General features: G+C 48.2%; 1 protein-coding gene across 1 annotated transcript in view; it reads right to left on the reverse strand.

Annotated features, from left to right (window-relative positions):
* Positions 1 to 22,859, reverse strand: part of FARP2 (FERM, ARH/RhoGEF and pleckstrin domain protein 2) — an 818,436-nt gene that overhangs the window by 561,116 nt on the left and 234,461 nt on the right. Inside the window, exon 6 of the mRNA XM_033957823.1 lies at positions 3,023 to 3,120. Coding sequence (XP_033813714.1) covers positions 3,023 to 3,120 — 98 coding nt within the window. The remainder of the gene's footprint in view (positions 1 to 3,022; positions 3,121 to 22,859) is intronic.

The raw sequence follows: 22,859 nt of genomic DNA on the forward strand, positions 1-22,859 counted from the left end.
GACTCTGCATGCTCCTTTGAGTTCACGTTAAAGGCACTATACCAAACACATTGTACACATTTATGAGAAGTCCAGGGATGTTTCACAAGTTATTACCCTATTTGGGTTTACTAAATGTCAGCTCCAGTTTAGGGGCTTTGTCCCATTCATGAGTTGTGATAACTGAGAACTTTCTTTTCACAAAAATTTTTTGAAGCTTTAAACATTTCAACCGGTCTACTTTCCTATTAATATCTGTGAAAGAATCTTTAGTTGATTGTGTTTTGCTATTCTTTCTTATTGGGTTTTGTTATTCAAAAGAACTCTGTACATAAGTAGGTCACTTTGCAGGCCTTGAATGACAGTAAGGCCCTGGAATATCAAAATAAGAAAATCCTATGTTTCCAGGATTATTCCATCCTGATTGCAGCAAAGCACAAGGCTTTTGTTTCCATGTGCTCTCAAATATGCGCAAAGACCTCTTGTGCTCTGCTCTACCCAGCACATTTGCGTTTGGTCTATGAGGGCCACATACATGTATTTAAGACTGTGACCACTAAAGTGCTTTTGAAGTCTCTTACTGATTCACTGCTGGTCTCATCACTATGCTCTTCCATTTTAAGAAATTTAGTAAACTGTGAAGTATGAAGTAAATACCCTTGATGCAGCTATAGGAGAAATGGGAAGTCCCTGTTGGGTTTTAATCTAGTATTAAACCAGTATTGTTCTTGATTTCTGGCATAGACAGTGTTTTTCCAGGTCAAGCTTTGAAGATACAGTTTTGGTGGAATACAGCTAACTACACATTTGGTCACTGTGTTTGCTTCTTTGACAGAATTGTTCGACAATGTGAATCTTTTTTCCCAATTAATGGGATTTTCCTACTGGCAGGTTTTTGTGCTTGAATATTCCAACTGTTTAAAGATCAAAGTGGAATTTTTTCTGACCTATGAAGACGAACTGAGGTCTTTTTCTCTACTTTTTATATGTATACAATGCATTATTTTATATCTGGCAAGTGAGATGGTTCCCATAATTGAACTTGGGTGTGTTGACATTGTTTTTGTGTTTTGAGGGGGGGGGGATTTCCTTTCTCATCAAATGCACTAAAATTCTCCAGGCTTTACAATGACATAGGGGTTCCACTGCATTCCTTCAGGAAACCCATCTTGATACCAAGGAGCATGAGAAACTTAAGCAATGGTGGGTATGTCATGTGCTTGAGGTACCGGCAGTAGCTAGAAGAGCTGAAGTGAATATTCTTTATCGTAAAGGATTAGATATTCACTGTCATAAAGTTGTAAAGGACCCTTTGGATAGATTTCTTATAGTCCCTGTGAATGTTAATGAAAGTCCACTTATTTTGTGTAATGTCTATGCATCAAACATGTATGGTAAATGCTTTTACCACTCTATTGTCCAACTTCTTATCATTTGAGAAGATTCCTATGGTGGTCAGAGATGATTTCAATATGGACTGGGACCCCACAATTGATACGTCCCAGGGTACTCCCCATATGCTTACAGCAGGAATGCCCAAGTAGATCGCAAGGGCAACGCAAGTCGATCGCAGAGCCCATTCCGGGCACTGCGATAGACTCGCATTGCCTTTGCGTTCTTCCTGCTTCCCTGACGCCACAAAATCGCTGCCTGGCTGGCCTGGAACTTCCTCTCCGACATCAGAATTGACACCGGGGGGGGGGGGGGAGGAGGCTTGTGGGCCCAGCACACGGTTGGGAGTGAAGCACAGGTTGGGATTGAAGTCATGGGAGGAATAGAGGGGACTATGAAGGGATGAAGTGAATTGAAAGGGTTAATAGCTGGGACAGAGAATGAAGAGCTAGAAGTGTCTGAAAGTTCTAAAGGGAAGAGTGACAGACTGATGGAGACAGAAACGTGGAATGGAGGAGACAGAAACGTGGAATGGAGATTTGGCAGTGGAGAAGAAATAGGCTGTGAAGGTGACAGGAACTCAGAGAGGGAGCATGCGCTGTAATGGAGGAAGGGAACTAAGAGAAAAATACATAATTTGGGAAATAAGAGTAAGAGCAGACAGGAGGAAGTGTTTGCTGGGGGCATTTGGCAATGGTGGAAGTGGCTTCGGGGGGCAGGGAGAGAGAAAAAGATAGAAAGAAAGAAGGAAAGAAAGGGGGCAGGGAGAGAGAAAGAAAAAAAGAAAGAAGGGGGCAGGGAGAGAGAAAGAAAGAAAGAAAAAGACAGACAGAAAGAAGGAAAGAAGGGGGGTAGGGAGAGAAAAAGAAAGAAAGAAAAAGACAGACAGAAAGGGTCAGGGAGAGAGAAAAAAGAAAGAAAAAGAGACAGAAAGGGGTCAGGGAGAGAGAAAGAAAAAGAAAGAAAGAAAGAAGGGGTCAGGGAGAGAGAAAGAAAAAAAAGAAAGAAGAAGGGACAGGGAGAGAGAAAGAAAGAAAGAAGGGTCAGGGAGAGAAAAAAAAATAAAGAAATAAAAAAGACAGACAGAAATAAGGAAAGAAAGGGGAGCAGGGAGAGAGAAAGACAAAAAGAAAGAAAGAAGGGGCAGGGAGAGAGAGATAAAAAAAGAGGGGGCAGGGAGAGAGAAAGAAAGAAAGACCATTCAATACCATTACTAACAAATACTGGGGGAAGCAATTGGTAGACAGTGAAGGGGTCCTTATCTGCTGTGTTCACAAGTTTCTGTACTGTTCTTTTTTATTTTAAAGAGTGGTACTCACACAAGAGGAGCATTGTTCCCTTTTAATCTGTGCTAAAGAGCCAGTATCTGAGTAAATTCAGAATAGCCACAAACCAAAGCAAACAAATAAGGAAAGTATACAGACCATAGTTCATACAATTCTTCCCAACCTCCTTGTGTTTATACTGTATGTATGTATATATGCATATATACATACTTACATCAATTCAGTACTTAGCGGGAACACTGATTGACACTTCAGATTTTCAAACAGTGTGTTAAAGCTAAACAGATAAAACATTTCAACAGTGGCATTTTTATAGGGTTTTTAGCTGAGCTTTTGGAAAGTAATTAGAGGGTGGTAATACTCACATTGCAGAAGGTGGGATATGAGGAGTGCTGCTGTATTGTCAGCGCAGGTCAGTCTCTCCTCTGCTATGTCTCGCTTTATTTGTAAAGCAAACAGGTACCTACGGTAGGGAAGAAATAAGCCACTAAGTTATGTTCACCTTAGTGCTCAGATCTCTTAGCCATGTGATATTGAAAGATAACTAGCAAAAAGGGAGATGCAATAAAAATTAAGACATGTTCTGAGCAATACATATTACCTCCACACCAAAACTGAGTGTGTGGTCTACTGTATATGATCTCAAGTGCTACACTCAAAACAGTTTTCACCCTCAGACCATCTGTATTCTGAGGGCCGTGAAAATCAGTCCTGAATCAAAAAGAAGAAAAGCCTGGATGTGTTACATTAAGCCTCTGCAATTTACCAACACAATGCTGTTATGGCATCTAAGCAGTGCAAGACTTAAGGGAAGAGAAGACGTGTAAGGAAAGACAGAGCTTAAAAACTCTAAACCATAAAAAGAAGTCAAGGAACAGCAGAAATACATTTTTTTAAGAATTGCAAAGTATCCCTTCTGCACTTGGCAAGCTTTCTTCTTGAAACAAATCAGGTGATGTGGAGAATATTCATCATATTCCACATTACAACTCTTCTCTGGTCCTCTGTAAGTTACTCCACTATGCGAACTTCAGCTAATTTATGATAAAGATAAACTAGTCCAAAGAAAATTCCTTCCTTAATAAAGTGCAAAAAGCAGACAGCCAATTATAGAGCTTACAATGTAAGACTACTGAAATACAGCAGTAACAAAAATAATATTAATAATTATTATGTGAAGGGAGAGTCCTCAGTTTACACAACTTAACGCTAAGTAACCATGAGGTGAAGTTGACACCTTGTATACCCAAATAGGGTTCACTTGTGAAACATCCCTGGACTACCTCCTGTTAGTGCAATTTGCAGTGCAAAATGTGCTGTAACAATAAGTGAAATGAAACTGAAAAAGTACAAAGTTAATATTGACTGCTGCTAATCAACACAGTTCAGCATTCAATGATAAATGTTCAAGACTTAAAATGTATTTAAAGTTGTAATCAAAAAAAGAATCTGCTGGAGACGATCAAAGAAATCTAACACAGTACTTATCTGCATAAATGTGGTAAATGGAATTCAGCCAAATGTTCCACGAGCATCTCTGCATTCAACAGAAATAGACTAGTAGTGGCAGAAAGGTAACATTCTAGTTTCTTTGATGAATATTCAAACAATTTTTTTTTCCTCTTATACATACTTTTTGCTACTATATATGAGGCACAAATTTCAATGAAGCCTATTACAGTATAAGAAAATTTGGCAATAACCAAAGATACAACAGCAGCAGAAAGTCAGGGTCTTGGTTTCCTTTAAGAGTAGTCATATCATAATGCAGGACTTCTCAACTAAGCCCTCAGGGCACACAAAGTTCTATCGGGTTTCCCTTACAGTCTGGCTTCTAAGGGAGATTTAGTTCTGAGAAAGTCTATTATTAATCAAGGCAGATTCTTATTTAGTCAAGGATTAGAAACTTTAATAATCCAGTTTGACTTATCAAGCACTTTTGATCTGGTTGATCAAGACATTATATTCTTCATATTGAGTGAAATTTGAACAACTGGAAATCTCTCTACAACATGACAAGCCAAATGTGGGGCTCTACAAGGATCGCTATAGCCACCTATTGTATTTGTTTTATTATCTGAAGCAATTGGGGATGGAAGTGTATTTATGCAGATAATAGTTCAATCATGTTCCCAATCCCATGTGCTCAAGGAAGCACTAAATATCTAAGATAAAGGAGAGTTCAACAAAAGATTGGATTATATCGCATAAATTGAAATTGAGACAAAAAACAATCTTTATTGATTGGAAGATCCGAAAATATCTGGTCCTCGATTTATTTAATTATTTTTAATTTTAAGGTGAATACTGTTAACTATAGGATGGAGTCTTCTGCAAGGATTCTGGGTGTTCAAGTAGATATGTTCATGATTCTGAATGTTAAGTAAAGTGGTGAAGTCTTCATTTATATTATTAAGAAAATAGTAATTAGAAAATATTTTAACTACTTTTAATATTACAGTTCTCCCAGATTGATTATAGTAATGGAATCTGTTCTGGATGCTCTACACAGATAATACAAAATACAGACTGAAAATATCATCCTGGAAGCCATAAATTTGACAATATTGGTCTGCTTTTGATAAGGCTACAATGGTTACCAGTGGAGGCATGTGAAGTTTAAAATCTGGGTGATGGTTTTCAAAATTTTATATGGTATAGCCCCAGACCAAATGGCATCTAAAATTCAGGTATTATCAGGGGACAACAAATATAGGCTTAGAAAACAAATGCTATTATTTTCCAAGAGCATCAAAACATATTCAAGACATTCTATGTATCTATATCATATCAAGGACCTAGAATTTAGAATTCATTGCCTGTTGCTCTCCATTTATCAAAATTATTTTTTTAAGAACCAAATGTGCATCAACTATACAATACTGATAGAAAATACAGCTCCAACAATACATAGTGAACCAATGGCTCAAGTATAGTATTACAGCATCATCCCAGTAACCCCTCCTAAATTCTGCCCAGATCTCATCCTCCCTCCTGCAAAAGGTCTAAATGGCCAGGGTGTTGATGCTCTTAACACACCCTAGCTATATAAACATGGCATATGTATATTCCCACTGAAAAGTTAAACCCCCAACCCCCTCCCTTCTCTGAATAAGGCATGTGCCTAACAGGATCAATGTAAATTCACAAATCCATTCAGTGTTTGACTTCATGCTCTTGGTGAAAGAGTTTGTATATATTTATCCCAGACCTGTAAAAACACCTTTCGTTTTTTTGTGGCAACCACGAACCCCATAGGATTATCTTAGCATCAGGCCATGTCATTTGTTTCACCAGTACCAAAAGGATGGAGGCTGCTCTTGTAACCAATAGTTTAGGATGCTCTTCTCCACCAAAAAGGCCTTTGCGGTCCCCACTGCTCAAAGTACCCAAATAACGAGCTTCATGAAATAAAATTCCCAATTCTGAGTAAATCAAGGTCAACTGTAAGATCCTTTGTAAGTACTGAAAGCCATCCAAAATGCTTGTATTTTCAGGCAGCCCCAAATACCATGCTAAAAAGTATTAGGGGCCAGATGACATTTATTACATTGTGATGTGTTTGCACAACCCATCAAAAAAACTGTATGTTGTGAGACATATGCTCTGTAGACTACTCTATACTGACATTTCTGTTGTTTTGCATTGTGTGCTAGTTGTGGAATTTACAACACTAGTGCTGCCCGATTCACGATTCAAATCAGTTCATTGATTCACTTTGGGTGAATCGATTCGAATCGATTTAAAACAAACAAACAAAAAAATCAGCTTCCCGATTCGGCTGACCCTCCCCCCTCGCCCCCTAAAACAGGAGCAGCAGCGCTGCTCTTGCTGGCCGGACACTGCCGCAGCTGCTTTAGAGGGTGAGGGTCAGTTGGGAATTGCTACTGTCCGGCTTCCCCCCCTGGTGTCCAGTTTTCCCCCCCTTGCCTCCCGCTTCCCCCCACTGGCCTCCCCGCACCGTTTACCTTTGAGGAGCAGCCTGCAGACAAGATCGCAGTGCTAGCGATCTTTGCAAATTGCTTCAGAGCTTTTTCCTCCGCTGCAATCCTGCCTCTGACATCAGAGGAGGGGCGGGACCGTGGCAGAGGAAACAGTTCTGAAGCAATTTGCAAAGATCGCTTGCACCGCGATCTTGTCTGCAGGCTGCTCCTCAAAGGTAAATGGTGCGGGGATACCAGGGGGGAAGCCGAACACCAGCGGAAGGCCAGGGGAACACGCAGGCCTTCCGGGGGGAGGGGGGGAGTGAGCAGTCCTTCAGGGGGGACAGGAAGGCAGGCCTTCAGGGATAGGGTAGAAAGCCTTCAAGGGGGTGACAGGCCTTCAAGGGGGTGACAGGCCTTCAAGGGGGTGACAGGCCTTCAAAGGGGTGACAGGCCTTCAAAGGGGTGACTGGCCTTCAAGGGGGTGACTGGCCTTCAAGGGGGTGACTGGCCTTCAAGGGGGTGCCTGGCCTTCAAGGGGGTGACAGGCCTTCAAGGGGGAGGACAGGTCTTCATGGGGGGGACAGGTCTTCATGGGGGGGACAGGTCTTCATGGGGGGGACAGGCCTTCAGGGGTGGGATGCAGGCCTTAATGAGGGGACAGGCATTCAAGGGGGAAACAGGTCTTCAAGGGGAAAACAGGCCTTCAGGGATGGTGACACAGGCCTTCAGGGGGGACAGACCTTCAGGGGAGGGAGGCCCTGGTGTAGAAGTACACGGAGGGAGGGAGGGAGGGAGGGAGGGAGGGTCAAAGAGACATGCATATGCTAGACTTTGGGGCGGAAGAAATAATGGGTCTAAAAATAGAGAGGGAGAGAGATGATGGCAATGGGATTTAGGGAAGGAAGGAACAAAAAGGAAAAGAAGTTGGACACAAGGGACGGTGTGAAGGGGGGGATAGAGATACTGGATAGGAGGGTAGTTGGGAAGAGAAAGGGAGAGATGGTGGACCCTGGGGTGATGGGAAAGGAGGGAGAGATGCTGGATGAAAGGATAGTTGAGAAAAGGTGAATCTGTGGATGGAGATGAAAAAAAGGAAAGATGCCAGACCTCCGGGGGAGGGAAGGGAAATGGCAGGGGAGGACAGAGATGGCAGATGGATGGTTAGCATGCAGAAAGAAGAAAGAAGGAGACCCTGGCAAGCAAGTTATCAGAAGACAACCAGAGCCTGGGACCAACAAGATTTGAATATTGACCAGACAACAAAAGGTAGAAAAATAATTTTATTTTTGTTTTGTGATTATAATATGTCAGATTTGAAAAGTGTATCCTGCTAGAGCTGGTGTTAGACCGCAAATGTGAGCTAGGAAAGAGAGAGGAAAAGTCCTTTTTGTTTCTTTATTTTGTTTATACCATAGCGCCAGTGTGGTTAGGAGTAGAGAATGACACGGTGACGGTTTACCCGCGGCCACCGCATTTAAGCCGCGGGTCACCGCCGAAAACGGGGAAGAAAACTAGCAGTCGCTGCGGTGACGGGGACAAGGCCATTCACCGACCGCGGAAACGGTGAACAGGTTTGTCCTCGCGGGCCAATGTACCCCCTTCTAGGAACCGCTATTTACCTGTGTTTCACCGTGCTCCTCATTTGTCAGATCAACCCTTCCTGCCAATCGCAGCAGAAGGGTACCCAACCCCTCCTGCCGGTCCTCCCAATGGCCTCCTCTAAGATCGCCGGCAGGAGGGTACCCAACCCCTCCTGCTGGACCCCCCCCCAACGAACCCTCCCACCCCGGAACCCCCTTAGTCTTACTTTCCAAGTTGGACCGGACAGCTCCTCGCTCGTCTGGCCAGCAGGCCTGCCTCCGTCCAAATGAGGCGGGCCCGCCCCTCCCCTCCCCTGCCTCCCAATGGCCTCCCCTAAGATCGCCGGCAGGAGGGTACCCAACCCCTCCTGCTGGACCCCCCCCCAACGAACCCTCCCACCCCGGAACCCCCTTAGTCTTACTTTCCAAGTTGGACCGGACAGCTCCTCGCTCGTCTGGCCAGCAGGCCTGCCTCCGTCCAAATGAGGCGGGCCCGCCCCTCCCCTGCCTAACCCACAGGATCCTAGGGCCTGATTGGCCCATGCACCTAAGGCCCCTCCTATAGCGGGAGTGGCTTTAGGTGCCTAGACCAATCAGGCCCTAGGATCCTGTGGGTTGGGCAGGGTAGGGGCGGGCCCGCCTCATTTGGACGGAGGCAGGCCTGCTGGCCAGACGAGCGAGGAGCTGTCCGGTCCAACTTGGAAAGTAAGACTAAGGGGGTTCCGGGGTGGGAGGGTTCGTTGGGGGGGGTCCAGCAGGAGGGGTTGGGTACCCTCCTGCCGGCGATCTTAGGGGAGGCCATTGGGAGGACCGGCAGGAGGGGTTGGGTACCCTTCTGCTGCGATTGTCGGGAGGGCCGTTGGGGGGGTCTACAGGAGGGGTTGGGTGCCCTCCTGCCGTGATCGCTGGGGGGAGGGGAGACTTGCAGCCGTAGCCGCGGTCACTATGCTAATCACGGCAGCATTTAAAGTACATGTCGTGTTTGTTTTTGCATTGCTAGCCCCAGGGGTGGTGGAAGATTAGTGATTGAAAAACTGTATGAAAAATAACTATTTTAAATTTAGTGATCAAAATGTGTCAGTTTTGAGAATTTATATTAATTAATTTTTTCTCTGCGTGTTTTGTTTTTGTATAGTTATTAACTAATATTTAACTAAGTTTTAAAGTTTTAAAGTTTTAAAGAATGTTTCCTTTATACGTAAATAAAGAAAAGTGAATAGGATTGCAGTGGCGGTGACGGGGCGGTGAATGGGGTGGCAGTGGCGGTGACGGGGCGGTGAAGAGGATGGTGAGACGGGGACGGGGCGGTGACGGGGATGGTGAGACGGGGACGGGGCGGTGACGGGGATGGTGAGACGGGGACGGGGCGGTGACGGGGACCAATTTTTTCACCGTGTCATTCTCTAGTTAGGAGAGCCAAAGGGGGTGAAGAAGCTATAAAATAAACCCACCAGGATGTTTGAAAAAAACACCCAATTGGGCAGGAAAATCGAATCAAATCGAAAAACCAATTCAATAGGCTTAATCGAATCGAAATTTCTTTTCCTGAATCGGGCAGCACTATACGACACCAACAAAGGAAAATTAAGTGACTGGGATAAGGGTCCTAAATCTCGTTTCCATGCTGCTTGAACCAAGGTGAAATCTTTATGGGGAAGATCTTGAAGCAAAATTTATGGAGACCCAATATGGATACTTGACCTTCCTCATCCCCCTGTAGGAGAGCTCTTACTTAAGTGCTCAATGTGGGAGACAAGTGGGTCAAGCACAGAGAATGCATATAATGTGAAACTTGACAATATGCAAAAAAATCTGAGGGATGGGTTGCCATTTGCTGGCGAAAATCTTCTAAGGTCAGGGGCTGTCCATCTTCCCACAACAAGTGTTCTATTAAGCAAATTCCTTGTGTACCCCATCTCTGAAAAGTTGCATTTTCTCATCCTGGGGTAAAATCTACATTACCCACAAGGGGAAGCAAAGGACTAACAGTAGCATCATAGCTACAACTTTTCATTAAGAAACACCATGAAGAGGGTATAACAGCGGGACCTGGAGTGACCCGCTTCTATCTAACACTTTATCCCCCTTCCTAACATACCTTTCCTATCTCAATGAGACAATACACTTTTGTTGGTAGTACCTGGCCGCAGCCCTGTTTATTGAATATTAAACATATTCATATAACATTTTAACATACATAAGTATATATAAATTAACAACCATAAATAACACATTAACAATAACCCATAACAATGGTATCACCATTGTGACCTGGATCCCGAGCTACCATTGGATGTAATTGGCCCCCGACCCCGCCATCTAAGCAAGGGTCCGAGGGGTGGCATGTCCCCCACATGCCCCATTATCCAGGGTCATCCGACCCACCAGGCACAGCTCCCAGCCGGCCCACTGCTCATCATTGATGAGCCCATTAGCCAGTAGCTCGGGATACCGCTGTCTCACCAACCCTACACCTCAGAACAAAGGGCGGGCGGGTGGGAAAGCCGCTTTGGAGGACCGAAACTGTTCGGGTCCTCCGAGTGCCGCCTTTTAATCCCTCCCACCCACAATCCCCCTCGGCTGCGACGCGGACCGCCCCCCCTCGGGCACGCTACCTCGCCCCCCTTCCCTGCCTCAGCTAGTCCCACGGGCGACACCGCGGGCCACCCAGTCCCGCGTTAATGCCGCCCGTCGAGACTAGCTCTTGGGCTTTCATAACAGTGGGACCTGGAGTGACCCGCTTCTATCTAACACTTTATCCCCCTTCCTAACATACCTTTCCTATCTCAATGAGACAATACACTTTTGTTGGTAGTACCTGGCCGCAGCCCTGTTTATTGAATATTAAACATATTCATATAACATTTTAACATACATAAGTATATATAAATTAACAACCATAAATAACACATTAACAATAACCCATAACAATGGTATCACCATTGTGACCTGGATCCCGAGCTACCATTGGATGTAATTGGCCCCCGACCCCGCCATCTAAGCAAGGGTCCGAGGGGTGGCATGTCCCCCACATGCCCCATTATCCAGGGTCATCCGACCCACCAGGCACAGCTCCCAGCCGGCCCACCGCTCATCCATTGATGAGCCCATTAGCCAGTAGCTCGGGATACCGCCACAGGCCTGTAACGAGTTACAGGCCCCCCCCCAAACAAGATAAGTAACAGAGCTGCGGCTAGGAAACCAACACACACTCACAACAGGTGGCGAAGTCGTCCAACAACAGATCACTGCCTATATCCGACAAATGCACCCGATCTCTGTAGAACAGCCCCGAACAAGACACGTCGACCCAATCGTGTCTTATCTGAATACCGCCCCGTGCCTCCACCCATCGACCCACTTGTCGATTTACTTTAGCTAGCCCTCTGGTCCACCGCCGAGACGCTAGCCGGCTCGGCCGAGGAATGATATCCGACCAGACCAGTCGCGTCTCCGGGAACCATCCCTGAGCTACCCCCAAGTCCCCGATAACTGTGTCTATAAGGTGCTTTCCGCTAAGGGCGTCGACATCGTTGCCCCCCAGGTGAAGGAGCAGTAGATCCGGTCGCCGAGAACGCCGCCGAAGGTCGTTCAGCAGATGCATCAACTGGTGCCAGCGCATGCCCCTCTGTCCCCACCAGGACACGAACACTCCGCGATGCCCGAGGCCCAAGTGTTGACCGCCGGGCCGGACTATGGCACGTTCCCCTGCCCAATGGACAAAGGAGTGCCCGATAATCCATACCGACAGGACCCGTTGCACCACACCTGCAAAGCAAACCCAGCAATTAAGTTACCATTTTGTAAGAAGGGAGCCAGGCAGCGACCCCTTCCCACCATAAACACTCCCCTACGAGACACCCCCCAATCCCATCCCGTAATGTCCCTACTAAATCAACCCTCCAGACTGAGAATCCCCCCGAGCAGCACCCGGTGGTCGGATATATCCTCGATAAGCATCCGACGACCACCTACCCAATCGCCGAATGACCGCCTCGGGCACCCCCGCCGCGAAGGCACTTGTAGCCGCCCCGATACGAAAGGAATGAGTGCCATAACGAGCAGGATCCTCACCGCAGAGTCCCAATGCTAAACGCAACACCGCCAGTAATTGATACCGCGTGAGCCGGGTGCCATTCTCGTGCACCATCAACGCTAAGGCGGACTGAGGACGGACCGCCATGTAGGCAACCAGAGATTGGACGGGGCAAGACGTGCATCCCTCCACCTGATGCAGGATTAACGTGCGCCCCCTGCCCAGCTGATCCGTTTTTGAACGCGCAATGAAAACTCGCAACGTGTTCCCGACTATACACACCTGCCTGCCTAGTAGGCCTCGCAGACCCCGCGCGTCCGACGGATGGACGAGCAGCTCGCCCACCCGGAGCGCTCCGAAAAAGGATAACGAGAAAGCTGCCCGAAACAAACATGTCTCGTAACCGGAGTTCGTCACCTGTGGTAAGACATTTGCAAGGGTGACTAGCAAGGCATGCGTGATCGGCAGCCGTGGGTCGGGCCCTTGCGGGGCTACCCTCCCCCAGGCCGCCAACATTCGACGCGGCAAAAATCCCGATGAAGGACAAGTCCACCCGAGGGCCCTACAAAAGAATGCAAAGCCCGCTAGATGGCCCGCCGCCGCGCTCCGTGAACAGCCCCGCAGCTGGGACGAGGCTAGGAAATCCGCTAGCAGGATCTCCGACACAGGACCCGGAGTCCATCCCCGAGACTGAAGGAATCTGGACACCAGTGCGAAGCCTCGGTTGTACCGGGCCCACGTAGACGGGGCTATGGAGTTTTGTAGCAATCCCCAGATCCGTTCTCCACCAGGCTCCACAAATGCTCCGGCATCTGCGATCCCACCGTCTTCGCTGCCGGCGCCAGCTGCCGAAACTGCAAAAAGTGGAAACGAGAAAGAGCATCAGCTAGTCTGTTTTGTACTCCGGGAACGTGACGTGCCCGAATGAAAAGGTTGAGACGTAGGCAGCGCACGACGAGCTCGCGCATCAACGCCGTCACCCGTAGGCATTTCGCCGCCTGCCGGTTGACCACCTCCACCACCCCCATGTTGTCGCACCAAAACACGACTCGCCTATTCCGTAACCTGTCGGGCCACAACTCACAAGCCACCAGCAAAGGAAAAAGTTCCAGAAGCGTGATATTACGGGTAAGACCGGCCAGCCGCCAGGCCTTGGACCAAGCTGCTGCGCACCATTCTCCCTGGAAGTAGAGCCCGAAACCAATGCCACCTGCCGCGTCTGACTGCAATTCTAGATCCAAATTAGTCACCTCGGGCTGTTGAATTGGGAGAGACCCGTTGAAGCGTTCAAGAAAAAGTGACCACATCCGCAAGTCTGCCCGGATCCCCGCCAACATCCGCACAAAGTGTCTGCGGTCCCTCACTCCGGCTGTCGCTGCCGCTAGACGACGGGAAAAGGGGCGACCCATATGTAGAACCCTACAGGCAAAATTAAGAGACCCTAATAGAGACTGAACTAACCGCAAGGTGGGCTTGCGAGCACCCCGTACCAGTGATATTGACTCTAACAACTGCCAGACCTTGCCCTCCGGAAGCCGAGTCACCATCGCTACGGTGTCTATCTCGATCCCCAGGAATGTGAGGCACGTAGTAGGCCCCTCAGATTTTTCTGCCGCCAGCGGCACCCCAAATTCCACCGCTAGTTCCTCAAACGTGGTCTTCAACAGCCCGCAATCGCCCGAGTCCTCTCCCCCGACAAACAGAAAATCGTCCAAATAATGAACCACCGAGTCCCTTCCTGCGCGCTGCACCGTGACCCAGTGCAAAAGGAACTGAACAATTCAAAGAAGGCGCAGGAGATAGAACACCCCATAGGCAAACATCGATCGTAATAGAAGGCTCCCTCAAACCGGAAACCCAATAATGGATACGAGGCCGGGTGAACCGGCAACAACCGAAACGCGGATTCAATGTCCACCTTCGCCATTAAAGCCGCTGGCCACGCTCGACGAATGAGACAAAGTGCGCTGTCAAAGGACGCGTATCGCACCGTACAGAGGTCCCGCGGTATGCCTTCGTTCACCGAACGCCCCGCCGGCCTGGATAAGTTGTGTATCAATCGATATTTGCCCGGCTCTTTCTTAGGTATGATCGCCAGGGGAGACACCACCATCACCGGAAATGGTCGATCATGAAAAGGCCCGGCTACCCCCGTTCAAGTTCCACCGTCAACTTCCGTCGGACCTCCCCCTGCAGGTGCGAAACGGAGGACGCGTTGGCCGTCTGCGCATTAGCTAATGGCAACGCGTACGGTATCACAAAACCCTCGCTGAACCCCTTTAACAGAACATCCGCTGCCCGTGAATCCCGATACTGGTCGAGCCACGGACGCATGGCGCCTATCTCTACCGGGGTGGGCAGCCCGCGGGACCCTCGCTCACTTAGCCGGGGCTGGAGGTAACCCGGCTCCCTTCTTGGGGCACTTGAGAGCTGAGTGACCCTGTCCGCACAGGGAACAAGCGTGTCGGAAACGGCAATCGGTGAAGGAGCAAACTGATTTATTGTATTGCCAGCATAGGCCTGGCCCGCCCCCGGCACCTGGTCCTCCGGGCGTACGAAAGGAACGCGTCCCCCCTGCCGCTTGCGAGACCGGCTTTCCCAACGGTCCCGTGCTCGCACCTCCTGGCTTCGCCATATGGGTGAGCCAGAGGTTAATGTCCTGTGTGCCCCAGGACATATGCCGGTTCTCCTCCATCTTGTCTCGGAATGCCTCGTCGTAATTCAGCCACGCCCATCCTCCGAACCGCTGACAAGAGTCGAGAATGGTATCTGCATACGCCAACAACAGACCGTAATCCTGTGGGCGCTCCTGTCCCCAGACGCTGGCGAGCCGTAAAAACGCCCGGGTCCAGTTAAGGACGTTCCGTGAAATCGCGCCTACTTTAGGTTTTTCTCCCTCTTTTTTGCTCTTCTTTTTACGGCCCCGCGCCCTGCCCTCTAGTAGCTTGAAAATATCCACGCACGCGCGTCTCCGTATCTTGCGCCACAGTGACCGAGGGACTTTCTCCCACAGTTCTGACAACGCTACGAGCGCAGGGGCGCCCCGATCTGTGCCCTCTCGCGCCTGATCCTCTCCCTCCACCCGCCGACGTGACCCAGAGGAGGAAGACGAAGAAGAGGAAGAAGAGGTTGAAGAGGAGGAAGAGGAAGACAAAGAAGAATCTCTGCCCCCCCGTCTCTTTTTACCCTTACCCTTTTTCTTCCCCCGTTTTCCCCGAACACTAACCCCAGCCCCTAGGGCCATGTTACCCGTGATCCGGTCGTCTCCAGGTCTGTGTCCGCCTCCAGCCGCTCCCGAAGTGGCGCCTTCCGCAGCAGCCACCGTAGCTGGACGCTGCTGGTCTCGAGCATGCTCTCCGCCACCGATCTGTGGAGTTGCAGCCGTTCCTCCACCAGACTGTCCAGTATCCGAAGTCCCAGCCAAGTCGACAGGTCCCGCAGCGACGTCCTGTGGGAAGAAGTCCAAACAGGGGCCAGCAACCGGCACAGCAGAAGGGTAAGTTAGCCCCGTATAACCAGCCCCAACATGAGGTCCCCCGCTACCCCCCGACCTCCCAAGCACATCCGGGCCCCAAGGATAAGGAGGAAACTGAGGAGGGACTGACGCCCAGGGAGTTCCACTCCAGGGCGCACACCAGGGACCTGTAGACCAGGGAGCCCACCAGCCCGCTGGGCCCGTTGGCCCACCTCCCCTGATGTCGAGGGGGTACCCGGAACTGCGGCAGACTCGAGCGCATTCCCTCCCCAGCCCGATCTCATGGGGGACGCGGGCGCCGCCGCAGGCTCTCTCCCCGGCCCTCCTCCCCCCCTGCAGGCAGGCTCCGGGGCCACCGCTCCCGGGTCCCCGACGGCCGTACCCTTCCCGGCCGGCAAGGCACCCGTATTCTGCGCCCCCGCTATAGCCGCGCCGCTCCTCCCCCTTCCCGCGGCCGGGTTCCGGCTCCTGCCCCTGCGGGTAGACCCCGCACCGCGACATGCACCCGGCGCCACCCCCACTACCTCCAGCGCTATAGCAGCCCGTGCCGATGCACGGGAGCGCCTCGGAGGCAACTGCCTGCCCCTCCCCACCGCCGCACTCACCAAGAGGTCCTCATCGAGGGAGTCGCTTGCCAGTAAGGAGATCTCCGCCGGGTCCGCGGCGGCGGCCTGTGAATTCGCCATGCTCGCCGGCCACGTGGCAGCAAAAAAATTTTTTTTTTTTAAATTATACCTTGGCCGCGCGCGCCGGCGAGATGGCTCGCAGGCCCGACACGAAGCGAGCGACAAGGTAGGCCTCACCCGCGCGTTCGAACCCGGCCGGAAAGCTGAACCTTGCCTAAAGCCGCTTTGGAGGACCGAAACTGTTCGGGTCCTCCGAGTGCCGCCTTTTAATCCCTCCCACCCACAATCCCCCTCGGCTGCGACGCGGACCGCCCCCCCTCGGGCACGCTACCTCGCCCCCCTTCCCTGCCTCAGCTAGTCCCACGGGCGACACCGCGGGCCACCCAGTCCCGCGTTAATGCCGCCCGTCGAGACTAGCTCTTGGGCTTTCATAACAATAAATTCCCTCTATGAGCTACCTGCAATTGTGAACACTTGGCATGCAGCAACCAGTTAAAATGTCATGGTTGAAAATATTCTCACTCAAATTGTACATCTGTATAATCAGATATGGAAAAGATTCAATCTTTTATATGTCTAAGAAGACATGCCTGGTTGTATAGTCTCATATTGGGTATTCCTAGGCCTCCCTCCGTCCAACTCCCTAGCAACAGGGCCTCCTTCAATTTTGCTTTCTTCTTACCCCAGAAAAACTGACTCAATAGTTTATATAGTTGTGAAAGATCTTTAGCTAAGATGTAGAAGGGCAGCATTTAAGAACATAAAGCCAACGAGGGAAAATAATCATTTTTTAAAGATTAATTCTACCCATCAAGGTTAGTGGTAAATGCATCCACTGAGCTAAAAGTGATTTGGTGTCTAACAGCAATTTATTAACATTACATCTATACGATAGATGTGGCCCAAATATCAAAAATCCGTTTCCATCCATGAAAGTGAAAAGGGTCACGCCCTCTGCTCAGGGGGTTGAGGAGACATGGCTCCTGATTTAGAGAGATTCAGTTTTAGGCCCGAGAAGTCTCCACACTCCTGGAAGCTTTCTAATAAAGCCAGTAAGGAGTGCTGAGGGTCTTGCATAAACACCAACATGTCGTCAGCAAAAGCCGCTATTTTGAAAATTTGATTACCTATGAGGATGCCTTGTATATCTGGATTGGATTGCAATTCTCTAATCAAGGGGTCCAATGTTAGCACAAAGAGGAGAGGGGACTAAGGTCACCCTTGCCTCATCCCCCTCTGTATCGGGAACCATCCCAAGAGAACACCATTGGCTCACACTTGAGCACCTGGAGTAGCATATAACATCTGAATAGCCTTATAAATGAAGTATCGAAATCCATAAGCTCTCAAGGTACCAAAGAGGAACCCCCCACACCACTCTATCAAACGCCTTTCCAGCATCTAGGCTGACAAGCAGTGTGTGATCCTTCCTCCTCCAAAACAATTCTTGGGCCACTATGATCTTCTGCAAATTATTGACCACTGTGCAGCCCCTTACAAAGCCTACTTGTGGTTCTATTATTAATTCTGGTAAGACGTGGGCCATGTGATTAGCTAGTATCTTTGCTAGAAGTTTAGCTTCAAAATTTTGTAGTGAAATCGGTCTATGTGATTCCGGACACTCCAGGTTCTTACCAGGTTTCAGAAGCACTATAATTCTGGCCACTGTAAGCGAGAGGGGGCATAGAATCTTTGTTTACCATAGGTTTAAAAGCTGCAACCAAAGGAATCGAAGCCTCATCCAAAAGCAATTTTCCTAGATACCCATCCGAGCCAGGTGTTTTTCCTAAAGGACTCTGTTGTATCGCCCAACAGACTTCCTCAGGCATTATCAAAGAGTTAAGCTATCCCTGATTGTTCTCCGACACATGAAGGACTGTTATACTAGAATAATAAGTATCATTGTTTACAGGTTCAGGTGTGGGGGCCGCATATAACCATGCAAAAAATTTAGACAAAACTTTGTTAATTTCTTGGTCTTCATTGACCAAGTGCCCTGCTATGTCCCGTAACGTTGCTATCTTCACTCTGCCAACATGGGGCTTGATTAAATTAGCCAACATTCTGCTAGTCTTGTTGGCAAATTTATAGAAGCGAAACTTTTAGTAGCCAAAAGATTTCTGTGCTTCCTGAGTCTCTAAAAGGTACTTTTTAGGTGGAGGGTTTTATTCTTCCAATACTGGCATCTGAGGGTAGTAACCAGCCTCTCCAATCTCTGAAGCTCCATCTTTCATTTTCTTTTGATGACCAGAATAGGAATCTCTCCCTGGAGCACTGCCTTCAAGGATTCCCAATAGAGTCTGCATAGTCCTTCCATTTTTGCCCCAAATAAGCGTTAAATTGTGAGTCTCTATATAGCTGTATAGGGAATTGCCATCCTTGAGGGTAAGGTCTAGTTGAATACTGACCTCCACCCAAGCATGATCTGATATTTTTATGGGACCTATAGATGAACCTCTTACATTTGAGAAATATGAGTGAGATAATAGCCAATAGTCGATTCTCAACATGGTGGAGTGAGCTCTGGAAGAGTATAATCATGGTCCAACAGGTGCAGAACCATATTCAGCATGGAAAGACCGTTCCCCAGAACTAGAACAAGGAGGCTGAGAGTGATCCATTTCAGGATCAAATGTTTCATTAAAATCCTCCTCAATGAGCAAATGTTTACCACAAAATCTTGGAGATCTTTCACCAGATTAGCATAAAAGCACTTATCAAAAGTGATTTTATTCATAAACATCATAACACCAATTCCTTACCATCCAATGTAACATGGGCCAACACATCTCCCTTCCAGATCTTGTTTAACCTTATGAGTGGTAAGCGTGGTCCCCTTTTTGATACGGATAAGTACTCCCCCATTACGTCCCACTGCAGGTGATTCATAATAACTCTGTAACCACCAACGAGCCAGTTTACTATGTTCAGTCGCCCCAAAATGAGTCTCCTGAAGGAATGCCACCTTAGTCTGTTTTATTGGGAAGTGTATTTCCCAACATTCCAGGTTACAAATTTATGGGTCATGGAATCTCCCAGGAACAAAGTTTATAAAGCACATATAAGCACATACATCAAGGAGAGCGCTCCAGTCTATACTCCCTTCCTCACCGCTTCGAGACTTCCAAAAGATCTAGAATAACCATCATATATTAACACATATTAAGGCACATGCAGAATTATCCCCCATAAACTTTCCCTCCCATCCTCCCACCCCATCTTTTAACCTCAAAGTACAATTCCAAAAAGAAAAAGTAAAAAGAAAATTTTGTACAAAATAAAAGGAAAAAAACCCTTCCCTCTCAAACCTTCTTGCATTCAAAAGTGTGCTTCTGTAAGTTCCAATACCCCCAACAGAGTCTCAAAATAGATATCTGTCTTCATAGGAGTATAACCAATTACGCAGCCAACCATATCAATCAATCTTCAACATCAAAGTTCTAACAGTTGGCAGTAGACCATCTTCTTATTTCCCCAACAAACAAAACAAGCCAATATAGATTAGTATGATTGAGTGGGAAAATATCTGGACATTTTCAATCCTATCTGCCACCACAATCTTGGAGTCTAGTCATGTGGCACTCATTTGGATGGCATAACTGTCCATGCTGGTCACCTGACCACATCACCCGGTGGCATCTCAATAAACGGTGCAATCCACCAATACATCTCTTGCATATCATCATAGATGCAAAGAGGAAATCAGGCTTAGTGAAGCCTTATGATAAGCCAAAGAGTAGAGGCTGATATATTATCTCAGGGCTCACCTGCCGATTCAGCAGGTTCTTGAATGATTTTATCCACAAAGGTTTTGACTTCACTTGGAGTATCGAACAATGAGGTAGTGCCTTTATGTATGATCTTGAGGCGGGCAGGATACAGAAGATTAAACCTGATATGCTGAGATATCAGTTGAGGGCATAGCGGGGTAAAGGCCTTTCACACTTATATAACTTTAATAGAATAATTTTGAAAGTACAGGATCTTAGTCTGTTCATATTCCAAACTTTTGTCAGGACACAGTGAGTGCAAAATGTCTAGTCTGTGTGCGTAGTTCAGTAGTTTCAGGATCACCACATGTGGACGAGAATTGTTATCATGCTGTTGGCACAGGTGATGCACCCTCTTAATCTGCAAGGGACCTGCTGATCTGGACAATTACAATCGAGTCAGAAGCCAAGTTTCCAAAAAAACTATTCAAGTCTCTGTCTACTATGGATTCTGTCTACTATGGATTTAAGTTATTTCTGCGAGATATATTTTCCAAATCGTTTATTTTCTCCGTGAGTTCTTTTAATGTAGTTTGTATCCTCGGGTGATCTCTTTCCAATACAGTCACTGTGTCCTCTAGGGCAGTGTTTTTCAACCTTTTTACATCCGTGCACCGGCAGAAATAAAATAATTATTTTGTGGACTGGCAAACTACTAAGACTGATATTAAAAAAACACATTGCCAACCCGTCTCCGCAAGCTCGGACCCCACAAACCATCTGATTCCATCTACACAAGCCTCAGTTATGATTTTATATTGAACGTATTTTATTAAAGTATAAAAAGAAACAATATTCTGTACAATTGTCATTTTATAAATATAAATATATAGAGCAAGGACCAACAAAACCCCTGTCTCCCTCCCCTTCACATATATCCCCTCTACTATCAAGAAAACTGAACAAGCCAAGTTATTACAGAATGCTACACAGAAATATCATGCTTACAGAATACTGCAGTTACACATGACAGGAATAGTGTTAGGGGAGTGCCCCCTGGTCAGAGAGAGCCCTAAGCCAGCTGGAAGCTAAAGAAGCACTGCCTGGGCTTTGCAGTCCCCAGTTATGTCTCTAGCAGGATATATATTTCAAATCTGATATATTCTAATGACAAAATAGAAATAAAATTATTTTTTTTACCTTTTGTGGTCTCTGCTTTCATCTTCTTTTCACTCTTTTCTTTCCAGCGTCTGCCCTGTCTTCAATCCAGCATCTGCCCGTTCCATCCAGTGTCTGCCCTCTCCCCCTTCCATATGTATCTGACTTCTTTCTATGCCCCTCTCCCCTTTCCATCCAGCCTGTGCCTCCTCTCTCCTTTTAGAAACATAGAAGATGACAGCAGATAAGGGCCATAGCCCATCAGGTCTGCCCACTCTAGGGATCCCACTCCTGGTGACAGGTTCCCTTGGCTTAACCCTCTAAGGCACAGGTGTCAAAGTCGGTCCTCGAAGGCCAGAATCCAGTTGGGTTTTCAGGATTTCCCCAATGAATCTGCATGAGATCTATTTGCATGCACTGCTTTCAATGCATATTCATTGGGGAAATCCAGAAAACCCGACTGGATTCCGGCCCTCGAGGAGGGACTTTGACACCCCTGCTCTAAGGGATCCCACATGGGCATCCCATTTGCTCTTAAATTCTTGCACGCTGTTTGCCTCGATCACCTGCACCGGGAGCTCGTTCCAAGGATCAACCACTCTCTCGGTGAAGAAATATTTCCTGGTGTCGCCTTGAAATTTCCCGCCCCTGAGTTTGAGCGGATGCTTTCTTCATTTATATCTCTCCTACACCAGATCTAGCATCTTTATCCCTCTCTCATTTCTCTGCTTACCCCTTTTCCAGCATCAATCTTTCTCTACTTTCTCTGTCTCTCCCCTTTCCCTCCTCTGATATCTCCATTCCACCCTGACCCCCTTCCCCTCTTGTAATCTCCCTGCCAGCTGTTTCCTTCCTTTTTTCTTTCTCTCTTCCCTCCTCCCCCCAATCCTACATTAACTCTCTTCCCATCCCTTTCCCTCCTTCCCTCCCAGTAGCATCTCTCCTTCTATCTCCCTCCAGGTCCAGTAGCAGCTCTCCCTTTATCCAGCAGCTTCCCAGCCTCCAAAGGTAGCTTCCTCTCCTTCCAGCAGCTCCCATTACTTGCCTGCAGCAGTGATTTACTTAAGCAGCTTTGGGTCTGTTGTCGCCTCTGAGGAAAGGGGAAGTTGCCGAAGTGAATCGCTGCCCTGACAAATACGAGAGCTGCTGGGAGGGGAGACAGCCACTGTCGAAAGCTCCCCATGATCTTGCTCCTGCGTGCCCTGCACATTCAAGACCGCCCCCCACCCTGAGCCGGCACAAAGAGCGCTGCACCGCAGGCCCTGCCGCCCAAGATGAGCCGGAGGCCCCTATCCGCCGCATACGGCACGTGGGCAGACTCTCAGCACAGACGACGCTGCCGATGGCCCCAATCCACACGCTGACCCCCCACGCACGCTGACCATCTCCCTTCTATCTGCACCAGCAGCTTTCTCCCTTCCATCTGCACCTTCCCCGCGGCCCTTTTCAGCAACTGGGCAGAAGCAGCGATCAAGACAGCCTGCTGACGTCGGGACCTTCCCTCTCTGAGTCCCGCCTATTTTGTTTCAACTTCCTGTTTCCGCATAGGCGAGACACACATAGGGAATGCCCCGACGTCGGGCAGCCTGTTTTGATCGCCCGAGGCTGGGAGAAACAGCAGATTTTTGCCAACACCACCGGGGCAGGAAATTTAACTGCATTGATCTAGCTGGTCCTGCACGGACCGGCAG

The sequence above is a fragment of the Geotrypetes seraphini genome, chromosome 9 (assembly GCF_902459505.1).
Source record: "Geotrypetes seraphini chromosome 9, aGeoSer1.1, whole genome shotgun sequence".
Classification (NCBI taxonomy): Eukaryota; Metazoa; Chordata; class Amphibia; order Gymnophiona; family Dermophiidae; genus Geotrypetes; species Geotrypetes seraphini.